Source organism: Microcaecilia unicolor, chromosome 6, assembly GCF_901765095.1.
Source record: "Microcaecilia unicolor chromosome 6, aMicUni1.1, whole genome shotgun sequence".
Taxonomy (NCBI): domain Eukaryota; kingdom Metazoa; phylum Chordata; class Amphibia; order Gymnophiona; family Siphonopidae; genus Microcaecilia; species Microcaecilia unicolor.
Genome location: NC_044036.1, coordinates 6114382 through 6138413, shown reverse-complemented (window position 1 = coordinate 6138413; position 24032 = coordinate 6114382). Strand labels below are relative to the sequence as shown.

The following is a 24032-nucleotide window of genomic DNA, read 5'->3' as shown; positions in this document are numbered from 1 at the left end:
AGGTTTGGATGGCTTCCTAAAGGAAGTCATAGACCATTATTAAAATGGACTTGGTGAAAATCCACAGCTTTTTGCATTTTTATTATTCCCACCATAAATAATTCCCTAATCTCTTATTTGTTCTGTTGTCTGTCTTGATTTTATTTATTTATTTATTTATTTATTTATTTATTTATTTATTAAGACTTATTTACTGACCTTTTGAAGGAATTCACTCAAGGTGCAATGTACAGCAAGAATAAGTCAAACATAAGCAATGGACAATTACGGTAGTAAAAATATTCAAACAATACAAAATATGGCATAGTATGCTACATAGACAACCATCAGTGATCCGAGGAAGGACAAAAACTGCAACAGTTTATCCAGATGTCAACTTTAATGGAAACAGGACCCAACTTGAATTAGAAAAGGTGCAGAGAAGGGCGACGAAAATGATAAAGGGGATGGGACAACTTCCCCATGAGGAAAGGCTAAAGCGGCTAGGGCTCTTCAGCTTGGAGAAAAGGCGGCTGAGGGGAGATATGATAGAGGTCTATAAAAATGATGAGTGGAGTTGAACCGGTAGATGTGAAGCGTCTGTTTACGCTTTCCAAAAATAGTAGGACTAGGGGACATGCGATGAAGCTACAATGTAGTAAATTTAAAACGAATTGGAGAAACGTTTTCTTCACTCAATGTGTAATTAAACTCTGGAATTCGTTGCCAGAGAATGTGGTAAAGGCGGTTAGCTTAGCGGAGCTTTTAAAAAGGTTTGGACGGCTTCCTAAAGGAACAGTCCATAGACCATTATTAAATGGACTTGGGGAAAATCCACTATTTCTGGGATAAGCAGTATAAAATGTTTTGTACTTTTGGGGATCTTGCCAGGTATTTGTGACCTGGATTGGCCACGGTTGGAAACAGGATGCTGGGCTTGATGGACCTTTGGTCTTTCCCAGTATGGCAACACTTATGTAACCTTCATCGGGGTCACACAGGTTTCCACAATATATTCACAGATTCAATGCAATGCATATATTGCTGTACCCTGTTGCACAGAATAAGCTCTGTGGAACAGAGTGGAAAAGTATTAGAATGTTAACACAATATGTAGTAAAACATTTTCATAGATGGCCTAGGGTATAAGCAAAGATGGAACATATAGATGAGAGAGTAACAGGCATAAGAAAATAAGGGGAATAATTTAAAGAAAGTTGCAAATGAGGTCAGAAAGGTGCTTGATTAGATTGTAAGTTCTGTTCAGCAGGGACAGCATTACATATTTAGTGTACAGCGCTGTATATGTCTAGTTGTGGTATAGAAATTAGTAGTAAGACTGCAGTTGGGTATCTTTCTGTCAAACAAACCCAAATGAAGGTTCAAACATAATTTATAGCTGACGTGGTTATTGGGGCTTTGGTACTGTATATACACAAATATAGCGTGGAGTTAAGACTTTTCATGATGAGCCACATACCTGCAGCTCGGATATACTGAGCTCCTTTACCAGGTACAAACTCCAAAGTTATTGATCACAGTCCCAACAGGAAGTGCTCCGACAGGATGTGCATTACCCTCCTTTGCTAACTGTCTTTCTCTTCTTAGCTCCCTTCCAGCTGACACTGTGTTAGCGTCAGGAGGGGTGATAAGGAGAGATGGTGCTGGTTATAATGGGGGAAGGAGGGATAGTTGGAGAAATGCTGCTCACCATAGAGGAAGGGGGTGGGAGAATTTTTTTTTTTTTTTTTTTTTTGCGCTGACTGTAATATAAAGAGATCCAATTTTGAGGATTTCCACCCCCCCCCCCCCCAACCAAATCTCAGTTTATATTTGAGTATAAATGATATGCTTTGTGGGACCTTCTGCTACTTTGAAGCATACTGGAGTTTTCCTATGGGCAGCAGCCCTCCTTATACCGATGATGTCACTGGAAAAGATCAGTTTCTTTATCTGTCTGCTGGCAGGGAGGGATAATGCCCACTTGTTCATGATGGTACAGCCTGACTAAAGGAAAGGAAATTTTAACAGGTATAACTAACTTGCACCAAATGAAATCACAATGTACATCCAATTATGTATTTGCACTCTCTTTTTCTGGAAAGTTCAATGCAGCAGTGGTTGTGATTTAATAAATGTCAGAATATATGTATTCAAAAACCATTTATCCGGACAAATGAAAATTAACCACTCTCCTAGCAGTTGCATAGTTTGCCTAATGGTTTAATTTAAGTTGGCACTGCAAGTTCTCTTTAGTTATCTCCCCAAACTCCATTTCCCCAGGCATTTTCCTATCCTGTGCTCTTCCAGATAGAGGCTGACCAGGGTTTGGTTTTGGATTTGGCACCGAAACAGACCGAAGTTCAGGTTTTTGGCCAAAAATGCCTTTGTGCTTTCGGCAGAAACTAAAACAGTAGCTCCCCTCAGCTGCTGCAATTCCCCCTGCCTTACCCGGGCCTACAAAGCCCTGGTGATCTAGTAGTCTCCTTGGGGCAGGAGGATCCCGAGTTGCTCATGCCCCTGCTGGCTGTGTTGTCAAACCAGATCTTCCACATGATGGTGCACAGCACTTGCTACTGGGCTGGTCTTTAAAACTGGTTAGTTCTTCCATATCACTTCCACTAACCTCTTATCCCTCTTATCTTTTGGTCTGCAGTGTGGATGTTGACGGAGAAGCCAAGAAACTCCTAGGCTTGGGGAATAGACACCTGGTAATGGGAGACATTCCGGCTGCTGTTAATGCCTTCCAAGAAGCTAGCAGCCTACTGTAAGTAGTGATAACTGACATAATTCATATCTGGATGGTGAAATACAGAGATGGCTCATTTAAAACACAAGTGAGCTATGATGCCTTCTCATCTTGTTTGAACATAACCAGTCATGTGATCATATGAGCAGTTTTCATTGGAGGGCCCCTGTTTGCACAAAATTAAGTGGGGGACCTATGATGACTTCATAGATTTCATTTGGATGCTTGTTTGAATCTTTATAAGCTGCTCTAATTCATTCACTCCACACCTCTGGTCTTTATTCTCCAAGGACAAGCAGGCTGTAGTATTCTCACAAGTGGGTTGGGGATCCAGGCCTGCCTGGGAACCGGCATTCTGGATAGCAAAAATTTTGCTAGAGCCTTCTGAATGTGTCGTGCATCTGACTGCGCATGCGTGGAGTGCCTTCCTGCCTGCCACACTCCTCAGTTATTTTTCTTCTGCACGAGGCCAATGTAACACCGATTTTTAAAAAAGGCTCCAGGGGACATCCTGGAAATTATAGACCGGTGAGTCTGACGTCAGTGCCGGGGAAAATAGTAGAGGCTATTATTAAAAACAAAATTACAGAGCACATCCAAGGACATTGATTACTGAGACCGAGTCAGCACGGCTTTTGTGTGGGGAAATCTTGCCTGACCAATTTACTTCAATTCTTTGAAGGAGTAAACAAACGTGGACAAAGGGGAACCGGTTAATATTGTGTATCTGGATTTCCAAAAGGCGTTTGACAAGGTACCTCATGAAAGGCTACAGAGGAAATTGGAGGGTCATGGGATAGGAGGAAATGTCCTATTGTGGATTAAAAACTGGTTGAAGGATAGGAAACAGAGAGTGGGGTTAAATGGGCAGTATTCACAATGGAGAAGGGTAGTTAGGGGGGTTCCTCAGGGGTGTGTGCTGGGACCGCTGCTTTTTAATATATTTATAAATGATTTAGAGATGGGAGTAACTAGCGAGGTAATTAAATTTGCTGATGACACAAAGTTATTCAAAGTTGTTAAATCGCGACAGGATTGTGAAAAATTACAAGAGGATCTTACGAGACTGGGAGACTGGGCGGCTAAATGGCAGATGACGTTTAATGTGAGCAAGTGCAAGGTGATGCATGTGGGAAAAAAGAACCCGAATTATAGCTACGTCATGCAAGGTTCCACGTTAGGAGTTATGGACCAAGAAAGGGATCTGGGTGTCGTCGTCGATAATACACTGAAACCTTCTGCTCAGTGTGCTGCTGCGGCTAGGAAAGCAAATAGAATGTTGGGTATTATTAGGAAAGGTATGGAAAACAGGTGTGAGGATGTTATAATGCCGTATCGCTCCATGGTGCGACCGCACCTTGAGTATTGTGTTCAATTCTGGTCGCCGCATCTCAAGAAAGATATAGTAGAATTGGAAAAGGTGCAGAGAAGGGTGACTAAAATGATAGCGGGGATGGGACGACTTCCCTATGAAGAAAGATTAAGGAGGCTAGGGCTATTCAGCTTGGAGAAGAGACGGCTAAGGGGAGACATGATAGAGGCATATAAAATAATGAGTGGAGTGGAACAGGTGGATGTGAAGCGTCTGTTCACGCTTTCCAAAAATACTAGGACTAGGGGGCATGCGATGGAACTACAGTGTAGTAAATTTAAAACAAATCGGAGAAAATTTTTCTTCACCCAACGTATAATTAAATTCTGGAATTCGTTGCCGGAGAAAGTGGTGAAGGCAGTTAGCTTAGCAGAGTTTAAAAAGGGGTTGGACGGTTTCCTAAAGGACAAGTCCATAAACTGCTACTAAATGGACTTGGGAAAAATCCACAATTCCAGGAATAACATGTATAGAATGTTTGTACGTTTGGGAAGCTTGCCAGGTGCCCTTCGCCTGGATTGGCTGGTGTCGTGGACAGGATGCTGGGCTCGATGGACCCTTGGTCTTTTCCTAGTATGGCATTACTTATGTACTTATGAGGAGCGGCAGTGTTTTTCTGTGGCTCCTCTGTGTGCCCAGGAAAAGAGCCTGAAGTGCCTTTCAATGTTTCTGTGCCTCCTCTGTGTGCCGGGGAAAAGAGCCTGACGTGCCTTCTTGAAGTGCCTTTTGGCATGTCTTTCCTTCTCCATCTTTATTTTGTCTCTTACACTAAGGGTTGGGTTTTTTTTTTTTTGTATTTTTAAGCTTTTCCCCACGTCAAGTTTCTTTTCTTTTTCGTTGCAGCCATGTTTAGGCCTGCTTGGCTGGATCCTTCCCTCTTTTTGTGCCCCTTTTTTTCTTTGGCACAATCACGTCTTTTGGTTTAGCTGGCGCTGTCTTCCCTTCCATGTCATCGAAGACTCCCAGTGGCTTCAAACGCTGTACTCTGTGCAGCCGAACCATCTCAGGCACTGACCCATTCGTGGTGTATTCAGTTCCTTGGGGCCCGACTGTAGCCCAGCTCGTTGTGTCCTTTGTCTTTGTACAAAGAAGAGGACCCAACTTGCTTGAGAAGCCCAATGTGAGAAACGTTTTGGGGCTCGTTCTGGTTGGCGGCGTCGACGTCTGCATCGAGGGACGCATCGACATCAGGAGTGGAGGTAGTGCAGGCTGCTGAGAGACCCAGACACACTGGGAGCAGCGAGGCATTGAGTAGGGCTCCACCTGCCTCACGGCCTCCTGCTGTTCAGGACCGTTCATCGTCTGATCTGACCCCAAGGCGATGTGAGGATTCAACGTCGGCACCTAGGAGTCTCGGTGAGGTGCATCAAGTGAATGCGTTCTCCATAGTCTCATGGTGCCTGGAGCTCCGGGGCGCCTAGGGATTCGGCACCCAAGAAGCGTTGATTCCAGGAGGACCGCTCCCCCTCCATCCAGGAGGTGCGGATGCACTTGTCTCCCAGCAGCCATGTTCCTGCTCCCGAGCCCCAGGCTGTTCTGCAGCCTGCTCCTCCACCGGCCCCACAGCCTTTATCTTTGGCAGCTCTCGAGCAGATCCAGGCCTTACAGTACAACGCAGCAACCCTTCAAGCATCAGTGTCGGAGGTACTTTTGCCTACCATGCCGCCTGCGGCAACTAACTCTTCACCTGCGGTGAGGTCTCTGACTTTGGTGCCACTTGCGGCTTCAGTGTTGGTTGCCACCCAGGCCGGTTAAACGTCTGGAGGAAGCTTCACCGCAATTCATGTGGGAATCGGCCCTTTCGATATCGTCCTCGAGACCATGGGTCTTCGGCGTTGAGGCGGGTTTGGTCACTGAGGGAAGTGCTGTCCGACACCAAGGAGGAATGCTTGTGGGAGTCAGAGGAAGATCCCAGGTACTTCTCAGATGAGTCCTTTGGGTTTCCCTCTGAACCTTCCCCTCCATCTGAAAGGAGACTGTCCCCACCTGAGAGCCTCTCCTTTTCATCTTTTGTGCGGGAAATGGCTCAGGGCATTCCATTCCCTGTAGACGTGGAGGATGAGCCCAGGGCTGAGATGCTCGAGGTCCTGGACTACATCTCTCCACCTAGAGAGGCAGTGACTGCTCTTTTGCATAAGGTACTCAGGGAAGTCCTTATGTGAAACCGGGCGTCCCTTTTGTCCCCATAATCCAGAAGATAGATTCTCAGTACCGGATCCACAGGGAGCCTGGGTCGATGAGGTCTGTTACCCCACAACTCCATGGTGGTGGACTCTGCCCTAAAGAGAGCCAAGAGTTCTAGGAACTATGCTTCGGCGCTCCCGGGCAGAGAAGCTAGAACCTTGGATCCTTTTGGGAGGAAAATGTATCAGGCCGCTATGCTCATTGCCCGTATAGAGTCTTAACTAGGAACTCTGTGCGGCAGTATCTAGTTTGGTTGATACCCTCCCGGAGCAGGCCGAACCATTTTGCCAGCTGGTCAAGCAGTAGAAGGCGTTTTGTAAATTCTTGGCCAGGGGCGCATACAACACTTTTGATGTAGCATTCAGGATCAAGGTATAGCTACGCGCAGACTCTCATGGCTGTGTGTGTCTGACCTGGACCATTCGGTCCAGCAGAGGATTGCGGATGTTCCTTGGCGGGGGGGATAATCTTTTTGGAGAGAAGGTGGAAGATCTATCTAGTTGACCAGATCAAGGAGCCTACAGATGCTATGGCTTCTCTCTCCTGCCCGGGCGCCTTCTGCTCCTACCTTCTCAACTAGGAGGCATTTTGGTGGGTCACGGAGTGCTCCCTATTCCTATTCTAGGTGTAGGTACATTCCGGTGTCTTGCCAGCCTACTTAAGGCTAAGCCCCAGCGAGCTCGTTCCTGTCAAGTGTGTTCCTAAGGCCCCTGCTGCTCCCTAGCAAAAGCAAGGGATGAGCTTTTGACTGTCTGTCTCCAGGAGAGCATAGCCGCAATAAAAGTCTGTGCTGGACGACTAGCCAGTTGGGGGGAGGTTAATGTTTTTTTTCACCAAAGGTGGCCTCATAACCTCCTACCAATGGGTTATTCAAATAGTCCAGTTAGCATACACCCTCAATCTGGAATCCAAACCTCCAAATTGTCCACAGAGAGCTCATTCATTCAGCTCTCAGCACAGACAGGTATTTGCAAAGAAACTCTCCGCCCTTCTACAGGCTTATGCGGTCGAACCAGTTCCACCAGGGGAAGAGGGGCAGGGATTCGATTCCAGGTACTTTCTTGTGCAGAATGAAACGGGGGATACATCCCATCCTAGACCTAAGGGCCCTGAACAGATTTCTGGTCTGAGAAAAGTTCAGGATGGTTTCCCTGGGCACCCTTCTTCCCATGATTCAGGAAAACAATTGGCTATGCTCTCTGGACTTGAAGGATGCTTATACTTACTTCGTATGAGCTCAAAGTATCGGGATATATCTTCGATTTTGGCTGGGAATGCACACTTCCAGTACCGCATGCCCTTTGGCCTAGCGTCAGCTCCCAGAGTATTCACAAAATACCTAGCGGTAGTTGCAGCATCGCTACGCAGACTGGAAGTGCATGTGTTCCCTTATCTCGATGGTGTTCCCTTATCTTGACGGTTGTCTGATGATGAGCACCTCGCAGGACAGTGCTCGGGAGGCCATGGGGAGGACTATTTAGGTGCTGGAACTGCTAAGGTTCGTAATAAATTACCCCGTCCCATCTCACTCCTGTTCAGAAATTGGAGTTCATTGGAGCATTGCTCGACATAGTAACATAGTAGGTGACGGCAGAAAAAGACCTGCGTGGTCCATCCAGTCTGCCCAACAAGATAAACTCATATGTGCCACTTTTTGTGTATACCTTACCTTGATTTGTACCTGTCTTTTTCAGGGCACAGACCGTATAAGTCTGCCCAGCACTATCCCCGCCTCCCACTACCGGCTCTGCCACCCAGTCTCGGCTAAGCTTATCTTCCAGAGATACGGGCAGACAATCTTCTGTCTCTTGTGTCCATGGTTTGACAGTCTCAGCAAGTCCACAGCTCGGCAGATGTTGGGACTTTTGGGGCACATGGCCTCCACAGTTCATGTTACACGCATTTCACGTCTGCATATGAGATCTGCTCAATGGACCCTAGCTTCTCAGTGGTGTCAAGCCACGGGGAATCTAGAATGTCATCCATGTGTCCACCGACCTGGTACGTTCTCTTCAGTGGTGGATGATTCGATCCAATTTGACCTTGGGACGTCCATTCCAAATTCCTCAGCCACAAAAAGTTCTGTTGACAGATGCATCTCTCCTGGGGTGGGGGGCTCACCTAGGGAGCCTGGTCCCCCCCCCCCCCAGGAAACGGGTCTTCAGATCAACCTCCTGGAGCTCCGAGCGATCTGGAACTCTCTCTAAAGACTTTCAGAGATTGGCTATACAACCAAATTATCTTAATTCAAACAGACAATCAGGTTGCGATTGTATTTTTTTTAGGGTGTATTTATCACTCCTAATATAGTGGTCCACCCACAAATATCTAGGAATAAATAAATCGCCTGCATCAGTTTGCTCTTTGTAAGATACCTTATCCAGTATTTGTACAATTAGCAGATCAGTGATATCTCACTGGGAGTACAGAATATTGCTTCATGAAATTACTTCTATGTCTGATACTCCAAAGAATATACAAGCAACATGTACAATCGGTTATGGGAATATAGTACCTCAGCTACACATATGATGTTCTCTAGGTCTGAGTCTTCTCCGGGTTCGAGTCTCTGTTTTATTTTACTAGCCAAAGACAATTAGTAGATATAAAAGACTCAAGGCTACTTATGAGAAAGCAATTGGATTACTTGCCAATTCAGGTACAATTGGTTTCTCATGTGAGAGAGCAGCCTGGCTGCTACAAAGGTACCAGCTGTGGCTGTCTCTCTCCATTGAAGCAGGAAGTACAATCACTTATATACACTGATTTAACATAACAGGTCATACATAGACAATCTGACAACAATCCCATCTATTGGATATTCTAATATAATGGTTAACACTGATTGGCTATGGTAATGAGTTGATTAGTATTTACTGGAAAAGCTTAATAGACTAGCTTTTACTGGAAGACTGTCATCTTCCTGAGGAGCCATCTTGTTCTATTTTTCACCAAAACATCTGTGACCACAATGTTACTCTGTTTTTCCACTTATGCCCGTTCCTCATTCTGCTGCATCAGAATGTCACAACAGATCAATCACACTGAAAGATAACAGTAAAGAGTTCCATAATGTGACCATCTGATACTGTAAAGAAGATGAAAAGTGCTTAATTGATTTTATCCCTATCGGGGAAAACACAATGAGTATTATGTCTAGACCCTTCATTCTGCAAACATGTGACCAAATTTATCATGTAAGATGGTCTAGAGCAATGCAAAGGAAAGTTATTTTGGCCAGTGTTGCAAGGAGTGTCAGTGGGGAGCTGCAGTAGGTGTGTGTGTTTTTTTTTTTTTTGCTCTGGCTTTGTTCACAACCTTTTGCATTAGCCACAAGGCCAGCCCTTATATGCTTTTAGATTTCTAACAAGTCTAATGATTTGCTTTCTACAGAGGTAAGAAATATGGTGAAACAGCTGACGAGTGTGGGGAGGCCTTTTTTCTATATGGAAAATCACTTCTGGAGCTAGCAAGGTATGATTTTCAGTTCAATCAGTACTGTATAGAAATTAAGCAGCACAGCCAACATGAGTATTGGGCTAGACCATATACTCTTTCTTGCATATCTTCACATTGTTATAAATCTTACTGTACTGCAGCATTCTCGCCTCAGTCTGGGTGTTCTGTCCCACTGCAGTTTGTAGATCATTATATGACCTGGCTTGCCTCATTCCCTAGACAAGTATAACACAACAGAAGTCCTATTATCTTCTATCATTACAGTATAAAACTTTCCTGTTAGCAAGCATGATTATCGCCCAAAATGTATGGAGAAGTCAAAGGTGGGCTGCATATGGTATGCAGAGCTGAGTGCACAGTGAGTCTCCTCAGGACCTATGCTTTGTTTTCCACTCTAAATTCATAAACAATGGAGCTATATATTTTTTTAATTTGAAAATTTTATTTTGTTATATAAAACAACCAACAGGAAAAATATAACCCAATAAAAAAATACTTAGCAAAGAATAAATCTATATCTTCAAGTCCACATCAGTGGGAACAAAGGGAGTTGAATCAAGAATTCTACCACTGGGGGGAAAAAAAAAAAAAGTAAACAAGCACAGGCTAGAAACATATACTTACAAGCCCCCAATTAGTCCAGCATTCTTTAAATCATGAAGACAGATTTCCAGCTTTGGTAGACAAACTTCAAAATGAGCTGAATCTAACAAAATAAATAGTTCCATACGTAAGCAGGCATTTACAAGGAAACTTTAAGAAAAAATGCCTCCCACTGTCAAGACCAGGTTTTAGCTGTAGGAAGGTCTTGCGCCTTAATTGAGTAAACCTGGATATGTCAGGAAAAATTTGCACCCTCTGATCATAAAAGTCAGAATCCTTTTTCTTTAAGCATGTAGAATTTCCTTTTTCCATATCATCAAGCTGATCAATCCATAGACTGGTGGGTTGTGTCCATCTACCAGCAGGTGGAGATAGAGAGCAAACTTTTGCCTCCCTATATGTGGTCATGTGCTGCCGGAAACTCCCCAGTATGTTCTCTATCTCAGCAGGTGGTGGTCACACACAGCAGCAGCTCTGGCTAGGCCTCCAAGCCTAATCCTTAGGTTTTGTTGAGGCCTGGGGTTGAGGGCTCTTTTGAGCAAGTGCAAACCTGGTGGTGCCAGGTCCCTCCTTTTCTCCCCCCTCCCGCTGGCTCCGTTTAAAAAAAAAAAAAAAAAAAAAAAAAAAAAAAAAAAATTTTAAACGTCTTTAAAGGCGTTTAATTCGACGTTTCTTTAAACGTTCATTGCAGCTACTCACTGGGACACCAGTTCGTTACAGCTCGGAGCGGCAAGCAGGTAATTTTACCTTTTTATAGCGGGCAGGGGGTTCCCCGATTCTTCTCCTCGTGGCATATGGCGTCGGAGGGCGAGGGCGCAAAGGGTCGCTCCCCGGATCGCTGGAGCGCTTCTAGAGGGGATGCGGGGGTTTTACAACCTGATTCGCCCTTGATGGGTGACAGTTTAGTGACCGATGAATGTCCCGGTCGTTCCTCTGGCGTGGCGGTTTTTTCCCGCCATAAATGCCCATCCCCCGCTCCTCGCCTCCGCCATCTTGGCCGGCCACGCGGCTCGGACGGCTTCTTCGTGGGCCGCCCTTGAGGTTGGAGACATTAATGCCATGAACGTCCTTAATTTGGGCGACGGCACAAGCGGCTAAAGTTAAGCGCCGTTCTTCCCGCGCGGCTCCTTCGCGGAGTTTCGCGCCGGACGCCATTTTGGATGCGCAGCATGTCTCTCCCCCGCTATTGCGAGCGCCGGTTGAGAGTGCGTCTAGGGCTGTTACCCAGGCTGCGGAAGTGCACAGTCTGGGGGGTTTCTCCCCCGAGTTTGTTTTGCTGCTGCATCAGGCTTTCCTCATGCAAAACGCTGCCCCTGCTCCCTCTTCTGATAAAGAGGTTGAGGTTCCCAGAGGTAAACGCCCTCGGGTTGATTTCCAGGCCTTGGAGGACTTTGTCTCCTCCGATGTAGATGAGGGCAGCGTGTCTGAGGTCTCCCAACGGTCCTTTGCGGATTCCTTGGAGGAGATAGATCCCCGCTCGGATGGAGCGGATGACCCCTCTGCAGCGCGGCTTTTTAGCCCAGAGGATTTGCCCAACCTGTTTTTACAGGCCATGGACACTTTGAAGATTTCATCTCCGGAGGGCGTCTCTCCCTCAGCCCCTGTTGGCTCTGCCATTATGCTGGGGACGAAGCGCCCGCCTAGATCCTTCCACGTGCATGATGCCATGCACACCTTAATTGCGGCTCAATGGGATGTCCCGGAAACGAGCCTTAAAGTGGCTAGGGCTATGTCCCGCCTCTATCCTTTGGCTGTGAGTGAACGTGAGGCCTATCTGTGGCCTACCGTGGATTCTTTAATCACTGCGGTGACTAAGAAAACGGCGTTGCCGGTGGAAGGTGGCACGGCCCTAAAGGACGCCCAAGACAGAAGATTGGAGGCGGCCTTAAGGTCGTCCTTTGAGGCAGCTGCTTTAAGTTTGCAGGCCTCAGTTTGCGGCTCCTATGTGGCCAGGGCGTGCCTGACTATGGTGCAGCGGGCTTCCCCCTCGGATCTTTCCTTGAGGGCTGATTGGCCGGCCCTGGAATCGGGCTTAGCCTATTTGGCAGACTTGCTGTATGATGTCTTGAGAGCCTCAGCTAAAGGCATGGCTCAGACAGTCTCTGCGCGGCGGTGGCTTTGGCTGAAACATTGGTCTGCTGACCACGCCTCTAAATCCCGCCTGGCTAGATTGCCTTTTTAAAGGCAAGCTGCTCTTTGGGGTCGAGCTGGACAAAATCGTGACCGATCTCGGCACGTCTAAGGGCAAGAAATTACCAGAGGTCAGGGCTCGGGCTAGTACTCGTCCCGGTACCTCCAGAGGACGGTTGCTGGAAGCCCGTCGGTACCGCCCGGGCAAGTCGGGTTCCTCTGCCCCCTCTTCCTTCAAGAGGAATTTCTCCCCCAAGCAGCATTCCTTTCGCAGAGACCGCCGTCCCGGAGGTGCTCCCTCCGGTCCTCCCCCAGGGTCTCGTACCCAATGACGGGGCCTTGGTCCACGCCCCAGTGCAGATTGGAGGACGGCTGTCCTCGTTTCTGGGCGAGTGGACCACTATAACTTCAGACGCGTGGGTGCTGGAAGTCATCAGAGACGGCTACAAGCTAGAGTTCTGCCAACCCTTAAGAGACGGGTTTGTACTCTCTCCCTGCAAGTCTCCGGTCAAGCTGTGGCAGTGCAGCAGACCTTGGACAACCTGATCCGCCTGGGTGCGGTCGTTCCGGTGCCAAAAAATCAGATTGACAAGGGACGTTACTCCATTTACTTTGTGGTTCCAAAGAAAGGAGGTTCTGTCCGGCCTATCCTCGACCTCAAAGGGGTCAATCGGGCCTGGAAAGTGAGGCACTTTCGCATGGAGACTCTCCGCTCTGTTATAGCGGCAGTGAAGGCAGGAGAGTTCTTGGCTTCCGTGGACATCAAGGAAGCGTACCTGCATATTCCCATCTGGCCTCCTCTCCAACGCTTTCTGCGTTTTACAGTCCTGAGACGACACTTCCAGTTCAGAGCCCTCCCTTTCGGGTTGGCTACTGCTCCGCGGACCTTTTCCAAAGTAATGGGGGTCATAGCGGCCTTCCTGCTAAAGGAAGGAGTACAAGTCCATCCTTATCTGGACGACTGGTTGATCCGAGCCCCCTCTTATGCAGAGTGCGGCAAAGCTATGGACCGGGTAGTTGCTCTTGTGAGCTCCCTGGGATGGATCATCAACTGGAAGAAGAGCCAGCTGCGCCCGACTCAGTCCCTGGAGTATCTGGGAGTTCGATTCGACACCCAAGTGGGCAGAGTGTTCCTGCCAGACAATCGGATTGTCAAGCTTCAGGCTCAGGTGGACTAGTTCCTAGTAGCCTCTCCTATTCGGGCTTGGGACTACGTGCAGCTGTTGGGCTCTATGACGGCCACGATGGAAGTGGTGCCCTGGGCCAGGGCTCATATGAGACCACTACAGCTATCTCTGCTGCTGCGCTGGACTCCGATGTCGGAGGATTATGCTGTGCGCCTTCCCGTGGACCCAGCAGTGCGCAAGGCGCTGAGCTGGTGGACGCAGACAGACAAGTTGTCTGCAGGATTGCCTCTGGTGACCCCGGAGTGGATTGTCGTCACGACAGACGCCTCTTTGATGGGCTGGGGAGCCCACTGCTTGGGAAGGACAGCGCAGGGGCTCTAGTCTCCTGCAGAGGCAAGTGGTCTATCAACCTCCTGGAACTCAGAGCCATTCGGTTGGTGTTATTGGAGTTCATCCCGGTACTGGTGTTGTAGCCTGTACGGGTCCTGTCGGAAAATGCCACGGCTGTGGCCTATATCAACCGCCAGGGAGGTACCAAGAGCGCCCCTCTAGCCAAGGAGGCTATGAGTCTTTGCCAGTGGGCGGAAGCGAACCTGGAGCAGCTTTCAGCGGCCCACATTGCCGGAGTCATGAATGTCAAGGCGGACTTTCTCAGTCGCCATACCTTGGAGCCCGGGGAGTGGCAACTATCTGCTCAGGCGTTCTTGGACATCACGAAGCGCTGGGGCCAGCCGAGCCTAGATCTGATGGCGTCATCGGCCAATTGCCAAGTGCCGCGCTTTTTCAGCAGAGGACGGGACCCTCGATCCCTGGGAGTAGATGCTCTTCTCCAACAGTGGCCGACACAAGAGCTCCTCTATGTGTTCCCGCCCTGGCCCATGTTGGGCAGGGTGCTAGACCGGGTGGCAAAGCATCCCGGCAGGGTAATCCTGGTGGGTCCGGATTGGCCCAGACGTCCCTGGTATGCGGACTTGATCAGGCTCTCACTCGACGATCCTCTGCGGCTGTCAGTGGAGCAGGGCCTGTTACATCAGGGTCCCGTGGTGATGGAGGATCCCTCTCCCTTTGGTCTTACGGCCTGGCTATTGAGCGGCAGCGTCTGAGGAAGAAGGGCTTCTCAGACAAGGTCATCGCCACTATGCTGAGAGCGAGGAAGCGCTCTACTTCTACTTCTTACGCCAGGGTTTGGCGTATCTTTGCAGCATGGTGTGAAGCAGGCTCACTTTCTCCCTTCACTGCTCCAATTTCTTCAGTGTTGGCGTTCCTGCAAGAAGGTCTGGAGAAAGGCCTGTCGCTCAGTTCCCTTAAAGTCCAGGTAGCGGCTCTGGCTTGCTTCAGGGGCCGCCTGAAGGGTGCTTCCCTGGCTTCGCAGCCAGATGTGGTGCGCTTTCTCAAGGGAGTTAATCACCTGCGCCCTCCTCTGCACTCAGTGGTGCCTGCGTGGAATCTCAACCTGGTGCTAAGAGCATTGCAGAAGCCGCCTTTTGAACCCTTGTCGAGGGCATCTCTGAAAGACCTGACGTTGAAAGCAGTCTTTTTGGTGGCTATCACTTCAGCCAGAAGAGTTTCCGAGCTCCAGGCGCTCTCATGTCGAGAGCCTTTTCTGCAGTTCACTGAGGCAGGAGTGATTATTCGCACAGTGCCTTCCTTCCTGCCCAAGATTGTTTCTCGCTTCCATGTGAATCAGCAGCTCTGTCTCCCTTCCTTTCGTAGGGAGGACTACCCAGAGGAGTACTCTGCTCTTAAATATCTGGATGTGAGACGAGTCATCTTCAGATACTTGGAAGTGACCAATGATTTCCGGAAATCGGATCATCTGTTTGTCCTGTTTGCAGGTCCTCGTAAGGGTCTGCAGGCTGCTAAGCCTACAGTGGCAAGATGGGTCAAGGAAGCCATTGCAGCGGCTTATGTGGCCGCGGGGAAGGTGCCGCCTATCCAGCTGAAGGCTCACTCCACGAGAGCTCAGGCGGCCTCGATGGCAGAGGCCGGATCCGTCTCCTTGGAAGAGATATGCAAGGCGGCAACTTGGGCTTCGGCTCATACATTCTCCAAGCATTACCGTTTGACTGTGGCTGCACGGGCGGAGGCCCGGTTTGGAGCTTCAGTGTTGAGGTCAGGGATTTCAATGTCCCGCCCTGGGTGAGTACTGCTTCGGTACATCCCACCAGTCTATGGATTGATCAGCTTGATGATATGGAAGGTAAAATTATGTATAATCATACCTGATAATTTTCTTTCCATTAATCATAGCTGATCAATCCATAGCCCCTCCCAGATATCTGTTCTGTTTTTATTCTGGTTGCATTTCAGGTTCAAGTTTAGTCTTCAGTTATTTCAGAAAGACTTCGTGTTCAAGTTCTTTCACTTGGATTCTTCAAGAGTTGAGACGAGTTTGTGTTACAGTGAGCTGCTGCATTCCTCTCCCCTCCGTTTTACGGGGCTGGATTGAGACATAAATTCTGCCGGCACTCCCTCCCGCTTCGTGCGGCTGTAGGGCAGCTTTGTACCCCTCCCGCTTCGGCGGTGTTAGGGTCAGTCAGCTCCTCCCGCGGTTGCGGTTGCAGGATAAGCCAGATCCCCCCGCATCGGCGGGTGTGGTGTCCCTCCCCCGCTCCGCGGGGATGAGCTGGACGGATTCCCCTCCCCCACTTGTGTGGGGATGAGCTGGGTTAATTCCCCTCCCCCGTTTCGGCGGTGGTGAGCTGGGCAGAGTGTCCCTTCGTGGGTGTAATTCTCTAAGTGCTGAGTCCTGCGGATGGAGCTTTGATATCGACATACTGAGGAGTTTCCGGCAGCACATGACCACATATAGGGAGGCAAAAGTTTGCTCTCTATCTCCACCTGCTGGTAGATGGACACAACCCACCAGTCTATGGATTGATCAGCTATGATTAATGGAAAGAAAATTATCAGGTATGATTATACATAATTTTACCTTCTTTTCAAAGGAAACAAAAGAGCTACTACTACTATTTAGCATTTCTAAAGCGCTATGAAGCGTACGCAGCGCTGCACAAACATAGAAGAAAGACAGTCCCTGCTCAAAGAGCTTACAATCTAGTAGACAAAAAATAAAGCAAACAAATCAATTAATGTGTAGAGGAAAGAGGAGAGGAGGGTAGGTGGAGGTGAGTGGATACAAGTGGTTACGAGTCAAAAGCAATGTTAGAGGTGGGTTTTCAATCTAGATTTAAAGATGGTCAAGGATGGGGCAAGACGTAGGGGCTCAGGAAGTCTAAAGAAACCAGTAAAGTAGCATGCTTTTCAATATTATCTTTAGAAGCTTCTAAGAATTTTGTAAAATCTAAGCTATCGGCAAAAATTATCAAATTCACCCTCTTGATTATATTTGCACTCCTCTAGGCAAATAATACATAAACTTAATATCGGAACATTCAAAGGACAATTGCAAAACCTCTTTCATGTACATACTAAGTGCTACCCGTTCCATATGCAGGGCCCAAGAGACAGGTAGAGCTCCAGAGTCTCAATGCATGGATGAGACGATGGTGCAGGGAGGGGGGTTTAGATTTGTAAGGAACTGAACAACATTCTGGGGAAGGAGGTGCCTATTCCAAAAGGATGAGCTCCACCTTAACCAGGGTGGGACCAGGCTGCTGGCATCGGCAACATAGTAGATCAGGTGTCCTTAAATAAAAATCAGACGAGATTACAAATTAATACTGTCAAGTACTGAGCATGATGATGTAAATAGGAACAACATAGTTAGAAATGCCTTTATGCGCATGCCAGAAGCCTAAGAAATAAGATGGGAGAGCTGGAATATATTGCACTAAATGAACATGTTGGTCAGACTGGATGGACCGTACAGGTCTTTTTCTTCCATCACCTACTATGTTATGTTACTATATAATAGGCATCTCTGAGACCTGGTGGAAGGAGGATAACCAGTGGGACACTGTCATACCAGGGTATAAATTATATCGTAGTGATAGGGTGGATCAAATTGGTGGAAGGGTAGCATTGTATGTTAAGGAGGGCTTGAATCAAATAGATTGAAAATTCTGCAGGAGACAAAACACATCTTGGAATCACTATGGATTGAAATTCCATGTGTAAAAGGGAAAAGGATAGTGATAGGAGTGTACTACTGTCCGCCTGGCCAGGATGAACAGACGGATGCAGAAATGTTAAAGGAAATCAGGGGTGCTAACAAACTGGGCAACCCAATAATAATGGGTGATTTTCAATTATCCCAATATTGACTGGGTAAATGTAACATCGGGACATGCTAGGGAGGAAAAATTCCTTGATGAAATCAAGGACAGCTTTATGGAGCAGCTGGTACAGGAGCCGAGAAGAGAAGGAAAAATTCTAGACCTAGTCCTTAGTGGAGCGCATGATCTGGTGCAGGAGGTAATGGTGCTGGATCCGCTTGATAACAGTGATCATAATATGATCAGATTTGATATTAGCTTTGAAGTATATGCAGGAAATTCAATACGTTAGTGTTTAACTTTCAAAAAGGAGACTATGATAAAATGAGGAGAAAGGTGAAAAAAAAATGAGGAGCGCCTGCGAGGGTCAAAAATTTACATCGGGCGTGGATGCTGTTCAAAAATAACATCCTGGAAGCCCAGGCCAAATATATTCCGCGTATTAAAAAAAGGAGGATGGAATACCAAACAGCATGGTTAAAAAGTGAGGTGAAGGAAGCTATTCGAGCTAAAAGAAAATCCTTCAGAGAATGGAAGAAGGAACTGACTGAAAATAGTACGAAACAGCATAAGGAATGTCAAGTCAAATGCAAAGCGCTGATAAGGAGGGCAAAGAGGGACTTTGAAAAAAAGATTTTGTTGGAGGCAAAAACACATAGTAAAAACGTTTTTAGGTATATTAAAAGCAGGAAGTTGGCAAAAGAATCGGTTGGACCGCTGGATGACAGAGGGGTAAAAGGGGCGATCAGGGAAGACAAAGCCATAGCAGAGAGATTAAATGAATTCTTTGCTTCTGTCTTCACCAAGGAAGATTTGGGTGGTATACCGGTGGCAGAAATGGTATTCAAAGCTGACGAGTTGGAAAAATTGAATGAAATCTTTATAAATCTGGAGGATGTAATGGGGCAATTTGACAAATTGAAGAGTAGCAAATCTCATGGACCAGATGATATCTATCCCAGAATACTGATAGAATTGAAAAATGAACTTGTGGAACTATTGTTAGTAATATGTAATTTATCTTTAAAATTGAGCGTGGTACTGGAAGATAGAGGGTGGCCAGTGCAACACCGATTTTTAAAAAAGGTTCCAGAGGAGATCCGGGAAATTATAGACCGGTTAGCCTGACTTCGGTGCCGGTCAAAATGGTAGAGACTGTTAACAAAATAACAGAGCATATTCAAAAGCATGGATTAATGAGACAAAGCCAACATGGATTTATTGAAGGGAAACTTTGCCTCACCAATCTATTACATTTCTTTGAAGGAGTGAACAAACACATGGATAAAGGTGAGCCGGTTGATATTGTGTATCTGGATTTTCAGAAGGCGTTTGACAAAATACCTCATTAAAGACTACAGAGGAAATTGGAGAGTCATGGGTTAGGAGGTAGTGTCCTATTGTGGATTAAAAACTGGTTAAAAGATAGAAAACAGAGAGTAGGGTTAAATGGTCAGTATTCTCAATGAAGAAGGGTAGTTAGTGGGGTTCCCCAGGGGTCTGTGCTGGGACCACTGCTTTTTAACATATTTATAAATGACCTAGAGATGGGAGTGACTAGTGAGGTAATTAAATTTGCTGATGACACAAAGTTATTCAAAGTTGTTAAATCGTAAGAGGATTGTGAAAAATTAAGAGGACCTTATGATTGGGAGACTGGGCATTTAAATGGCAGATGACGTTTAATGTGAGCAAGTGCAAAGTGATGCATGTGGGAAAGAGGAACCCTAATTATAGCTACATAATGCAAGGTTCCACGTTAGGAGAAAGGGATCTAGGTGTCGTTGTTGAAACCTTCTGCTCATTGTCCTGCGGTGGCTAAAACAGCAAATAGAATGTTAGGTATTATTAGGAAAGGAATGGCAAACAAAAATGAGGATGTTATAACGCCTTTGTATCGCTCCATGGTGCGACCGCACCTCGAATATTGTGTTCAATTCTGGTCACCGCATCTCAAAAAAGATATAGTGGAATTAGAAAAGGTGCAGAGAAGGGTGACAAAAATGACAAAGGGGAAGGGACAACTTCCCTATGAGGAAAGGCTAAAGCGGCTAGGGCTCTTCAGCTTGGAGAAAAGACGGCTGAGGGGAGGTATGATAGAGGTCTATAAAATAATGAGTGGAGTTGAATGTCTGTTCTTTCCAAAAATACTAGGACTAGGAGGCATGCAATGAAGCTACAAAGTAGTAAATTTAAAACAAATTGAAGAAACCTTTTCTTCACTCAACGTGTAATTAAACTCTATAATTCATTGCCAGAGAATGTGGTAAAGGTGGTTAGCTTAGCGGGGTTTAAAAAAGGTTTGGACGGCTTCCTAAAGGAAACATCCATAGATCATTATTAAAGTGGACCTGGGGAAAATCCACTGCTTATTTCTGGGATAAGCAGCATAAAATGTTTTTTGTATTTTTTTGAGATCTTGCCAGGTATTTGTGACCTGGATTGGCCACTGTTGGAAACAGGATGCTGGACTTGATGGACCTTTGGTCTGTCCCAGTATGGCAATAGTTATGTACTTATTGGTGTGACCCAGTATGGCTATTTTTATGTTCTTAATATTTAATATTGAAAGTGAAACAATATTTAATACTGATACACTAATAATTAAAAAAAATATATATGTGTGTATATATATATATATATTTATTTATATTTATCATTAAGAAACAATAAATCATCCACTGTTTCAGTTTAACTGAGTCCACTGATCCTCAGTTATTCAACCAGCTAATGAGAGCACACGTTCAGAAGATGTAGCACATATGAATTTATGTTCTTGGGCAGACTGAATGGACCGTGCAGGTCTTTTTCTGCCGTCATCTACTATGTTACTATGTTTCTGTGGCTGGAATAGGAAAGAGAATTTTGGCAATGGATGAAAGCTTTGGCTAGACATCAGATTAAGATGCCAGAAGCTTAACAAGTCATCTGAATCCACAGATTCAGAAGTCAAATACAAATCCAACTCCTCAGATTACTGTTTAACAGAAGTAAACATGTCACCAAGAAAATTATCAGCATTTATCTTCATTTTTTGGAAGGATGTAGTTTGACTTGAACAGTTGGAGTTGTCAATCAAATCAATCACAGAATGATTGGGAGTATCTGATAGCTTCTTATGGATGCCCTCAATGGCAGGCTGCCATTTTTTTGATTCCATAAGGTTAGTATTAGGCTTTAGGCAGGAATCCGTAAGGGCAGCCATATAGTGGAGTTCATCCAAAGGGAAATGGCTGTCAAGAAAATGCTACAGTTTCAGTTTAAGATTTTGAATTGGTTCAAGTTCATCACCAAGGATTGAAAGGCTTTTTTTTTTTTGGCAGCTTCACACGAACAGCAACTACTAGATGCATTATCAGATGAAACGAGTCTTGTTACATCCACTGCTTGCCCCGGGATTGGTAGCATGGAATGTTGCTACTAATTGGGTTTCTGCCAGGTACTTGTGACCTGGAATGGCCATTGTTGGAAGCAGGATACTGGGCTGGATGGACCTTTGGTCTAACCCAGTATGGCTATTCTTATGTTCTTATCAAAACTGCAAGTGCCTTCATTATATCTGGAAAAAAAGGTCCTCATTAACATCCAAGAGATGCTTGGTAAATTATGCGGTCTTTTGCACTGTCGTGTTCCAGATTTTCTGAGACATTCAGTGTGCTGTTCCATGTTGTAGAAACAACCTGCTTTAATGTTTCTAAATTGTGTTGTATATAGGTATGCTTGACCCTAGTGACAGTTTCTTTGCAAGTTGTAATCAGCTCAATAACTGGTCAAAATGAACTATCCACAGTGGGCTTAGGGTCAAGTGCATGAGACATAACCAAATTGATATTGCGAGATCTAGCTGTGAAATGCAGCATTTACATTTGCTCCATTATCTGTAATATAAAAATTATTTTGCTGGTCTGCATCAAAATCAGAATTTTTTGAACTGGCCTGATGGTTGTCAGCCGTCTTTGCTTCCTCCTTGTATTTCGTAGCCAAGACATGTAGCTGGTGGGGGTTGATTCTGGGTCCACATATCGGTTGTCACTGCCAGTCTGTGAAGTACAGGCAAATTCCTATTTTAGCTAAATTTTCTCAGTGTCGGCCATTCAGGATGCAGGTGAAAGCTTGGCTCTTCAACCAGGTCTTTAACGGAAGAAGTAACTAACTTGTTAGTCACACACACTCTCACTCACTCACTCTCACACTCAAGCTGAGATATCTGGAGGGTCTAGAGGAAAGAAAATTAGCAGGTAAGGCCTAATTTCACCATTTAATCACCTCTCTGACCTCATGTGCAACTCTTTTTAAATTAGTCCCCTTGTTTTCTAATTCTTCTTACTCTATCTATATGTTCCATCTTTGCTTATACACTGTGCTGTCTATTAAAATGTTTTATGTATTGTGTTGAAACCACTAATATCTCCAATACCATAAATCTTTGGAAACTGCAATCACGCTCTACACTGATCCAAAGACAAGAACTAAGCGTATGCACACAGCAATTGAATAAATACCACTGGTAATATATGTATATATATGCAAATTTCACATATTTTATGTATTTATTGGGAGCCCTCGGACAATACCACTTAACGGCAATTACATTAGTTTTTTGCCTAGTGGCTAGGTCTCTCTTCATCGAGCCATCCCTTTTATTAAACCATAAATAAATGCTGTTGCAAACACATTCCACTGGTGCCCAAAAGTACACGTGCTCAAAATATAAAAATTCAAAAGAAAAAATAGAGAAAACTTATCTTAAACATTACTGCATGTCTCTCTGTTGAAGTCCACTTTGGCTTCCCCTAAATTACGCCCCTAAATTATGTATTGTGTTGACATTGTAAGTAGTATACTATGCGCCCCAACTTGACATTTTGCCCATTAGATTGTAAGCTCCTTTGAGCAGAGACTGGCCTTTTTTGTTAAACTGTACAGCGCTGCGTAACCCTGGTAGCACTCTAGAAATGTTAAGTAGTAGTAGATGTAAATTCTCAAATTGGATATATTCCAAACACTAAAATGAAAATAAAATGATTTTTTCTACCTTTGTTGTCTCGTAACTTTGTTTTTCTATCCATATTGGTCCCAGTCTCTGATTCTGCTGCTCTCTATCTGTTCTCTTAACTCCGTTTCCAGGGCTTCCTTTCCATTTATTTCTTTACTTTCCTCCTTTCTTCTTCATTTCTTGTCCTACATCCATAAGTAAAAGCTGGGTCCTCCTCCGTGGAATTGATTAGAGGAGGTATAACATGGATCCAGCTTTTGCCTATTTTCTCCATCCATGTGCATCTTCTTCTTTTTTTTTTTTTTTCTTTCCTTCCCTCCATCCATGCCCAGCATTTCTCCTCTCTCCTTCACCTCCATCCATGCCCAGCATTTCTCCTCTCTCCTTTCCCTCCATCCATGCCCAGCATTTCTCCTCTCTCCTTCCCCTCCATCCATGCCCAGCATGTCTCTTCTCTCCCCTGCCTGCCCATCCCATATCCAGCGATTCTCCTCTCTCCCGTCCATGTCCAGCGATTTGTTCAAACCCCAGCCCCCCCCCCGTCCTCCCTCAGCTCCCCGACTTTCCATTCGTGCACCATGCTCCCTGCCTTGAAATCTTTAGTTTACCCGAAGTCACGGCGAACCGGCGGTAAAAGCAGCAGGCAGGCTCGCCTCCTTGTCGCTTCCCTTCCCTCTCAGCACATCCCGCCCTCGCGGAAAGGAAATTGCATCGGAGGAAGGCGGGACATGCTGAGAGGGAAGGGAAGCGACGAGGAGGCAAGCCTGCCTGCCTGCTGCTTTTACTGCTGGTTCGCCATGACTTCAGGTAAATTAAAGATTTCAAAGCAGGGAACACGGATGCACGAACGGAAGGGAGCGGGCAGGTGAGCCGGACCTTAAAAAAAAAAAAAAAAAAAAAGGTGCCTGTACTCCGTACCGGCGTGTACGGCACAAAAAAAGCACTGCCTAAAACACATCAGTGAGAGTGCATTTAACAACTTGTATATCAAAAAATCGTGTATTAGCAAACATCAATCAGTCAGCTGCTGTTCTCAGAAACCTAGGCACAGTTAATGTGATCTCCATATGATTTGAGATTACAATATTCCCATATTGGCTTCCTCCACGCTCAGCATTGTGAAGATATTAAAAACAAAAAAAAAATTCTCAAGTTTTGACCAATGTATGGACAAGTAATAGGTATACTCCTTACCATCCAGGTAGAAAATCACCAAGGACTCCCACATTAAAGACTGACTACCAGAGACGCCAAG

The 24032-nt window shown here is 45.9% G+C and overlaps 1 protein-coding gene across 4 annotated transcripts in view; it reads left to right on the top strand.

Annotated features, from left to right (window-relative positions):
* Positions 1-24032, top strand: part of NASP (nuclear autoantigenic sperm protein) — an 84742-nt gene that overhangs the window by 34870 nt on the left and 25840 nt on the right. For all 4 annotated transcript variants that reach the window (XM_030206221.1, XM_030206222.1, XM_030206219.1 and 1 more), the window contains exons 3-4: positions 2636-2746; positions 9678-9758. In XM_030206221.1, the coding sequence (XP_030062081.1) occupies positions 2636-2746; positions 9678-9758 (192 nt within the window). The remainder of the gene's footprint in view (positions 1-2635; positions 2747-9677; positions 9759-24032) is intronic.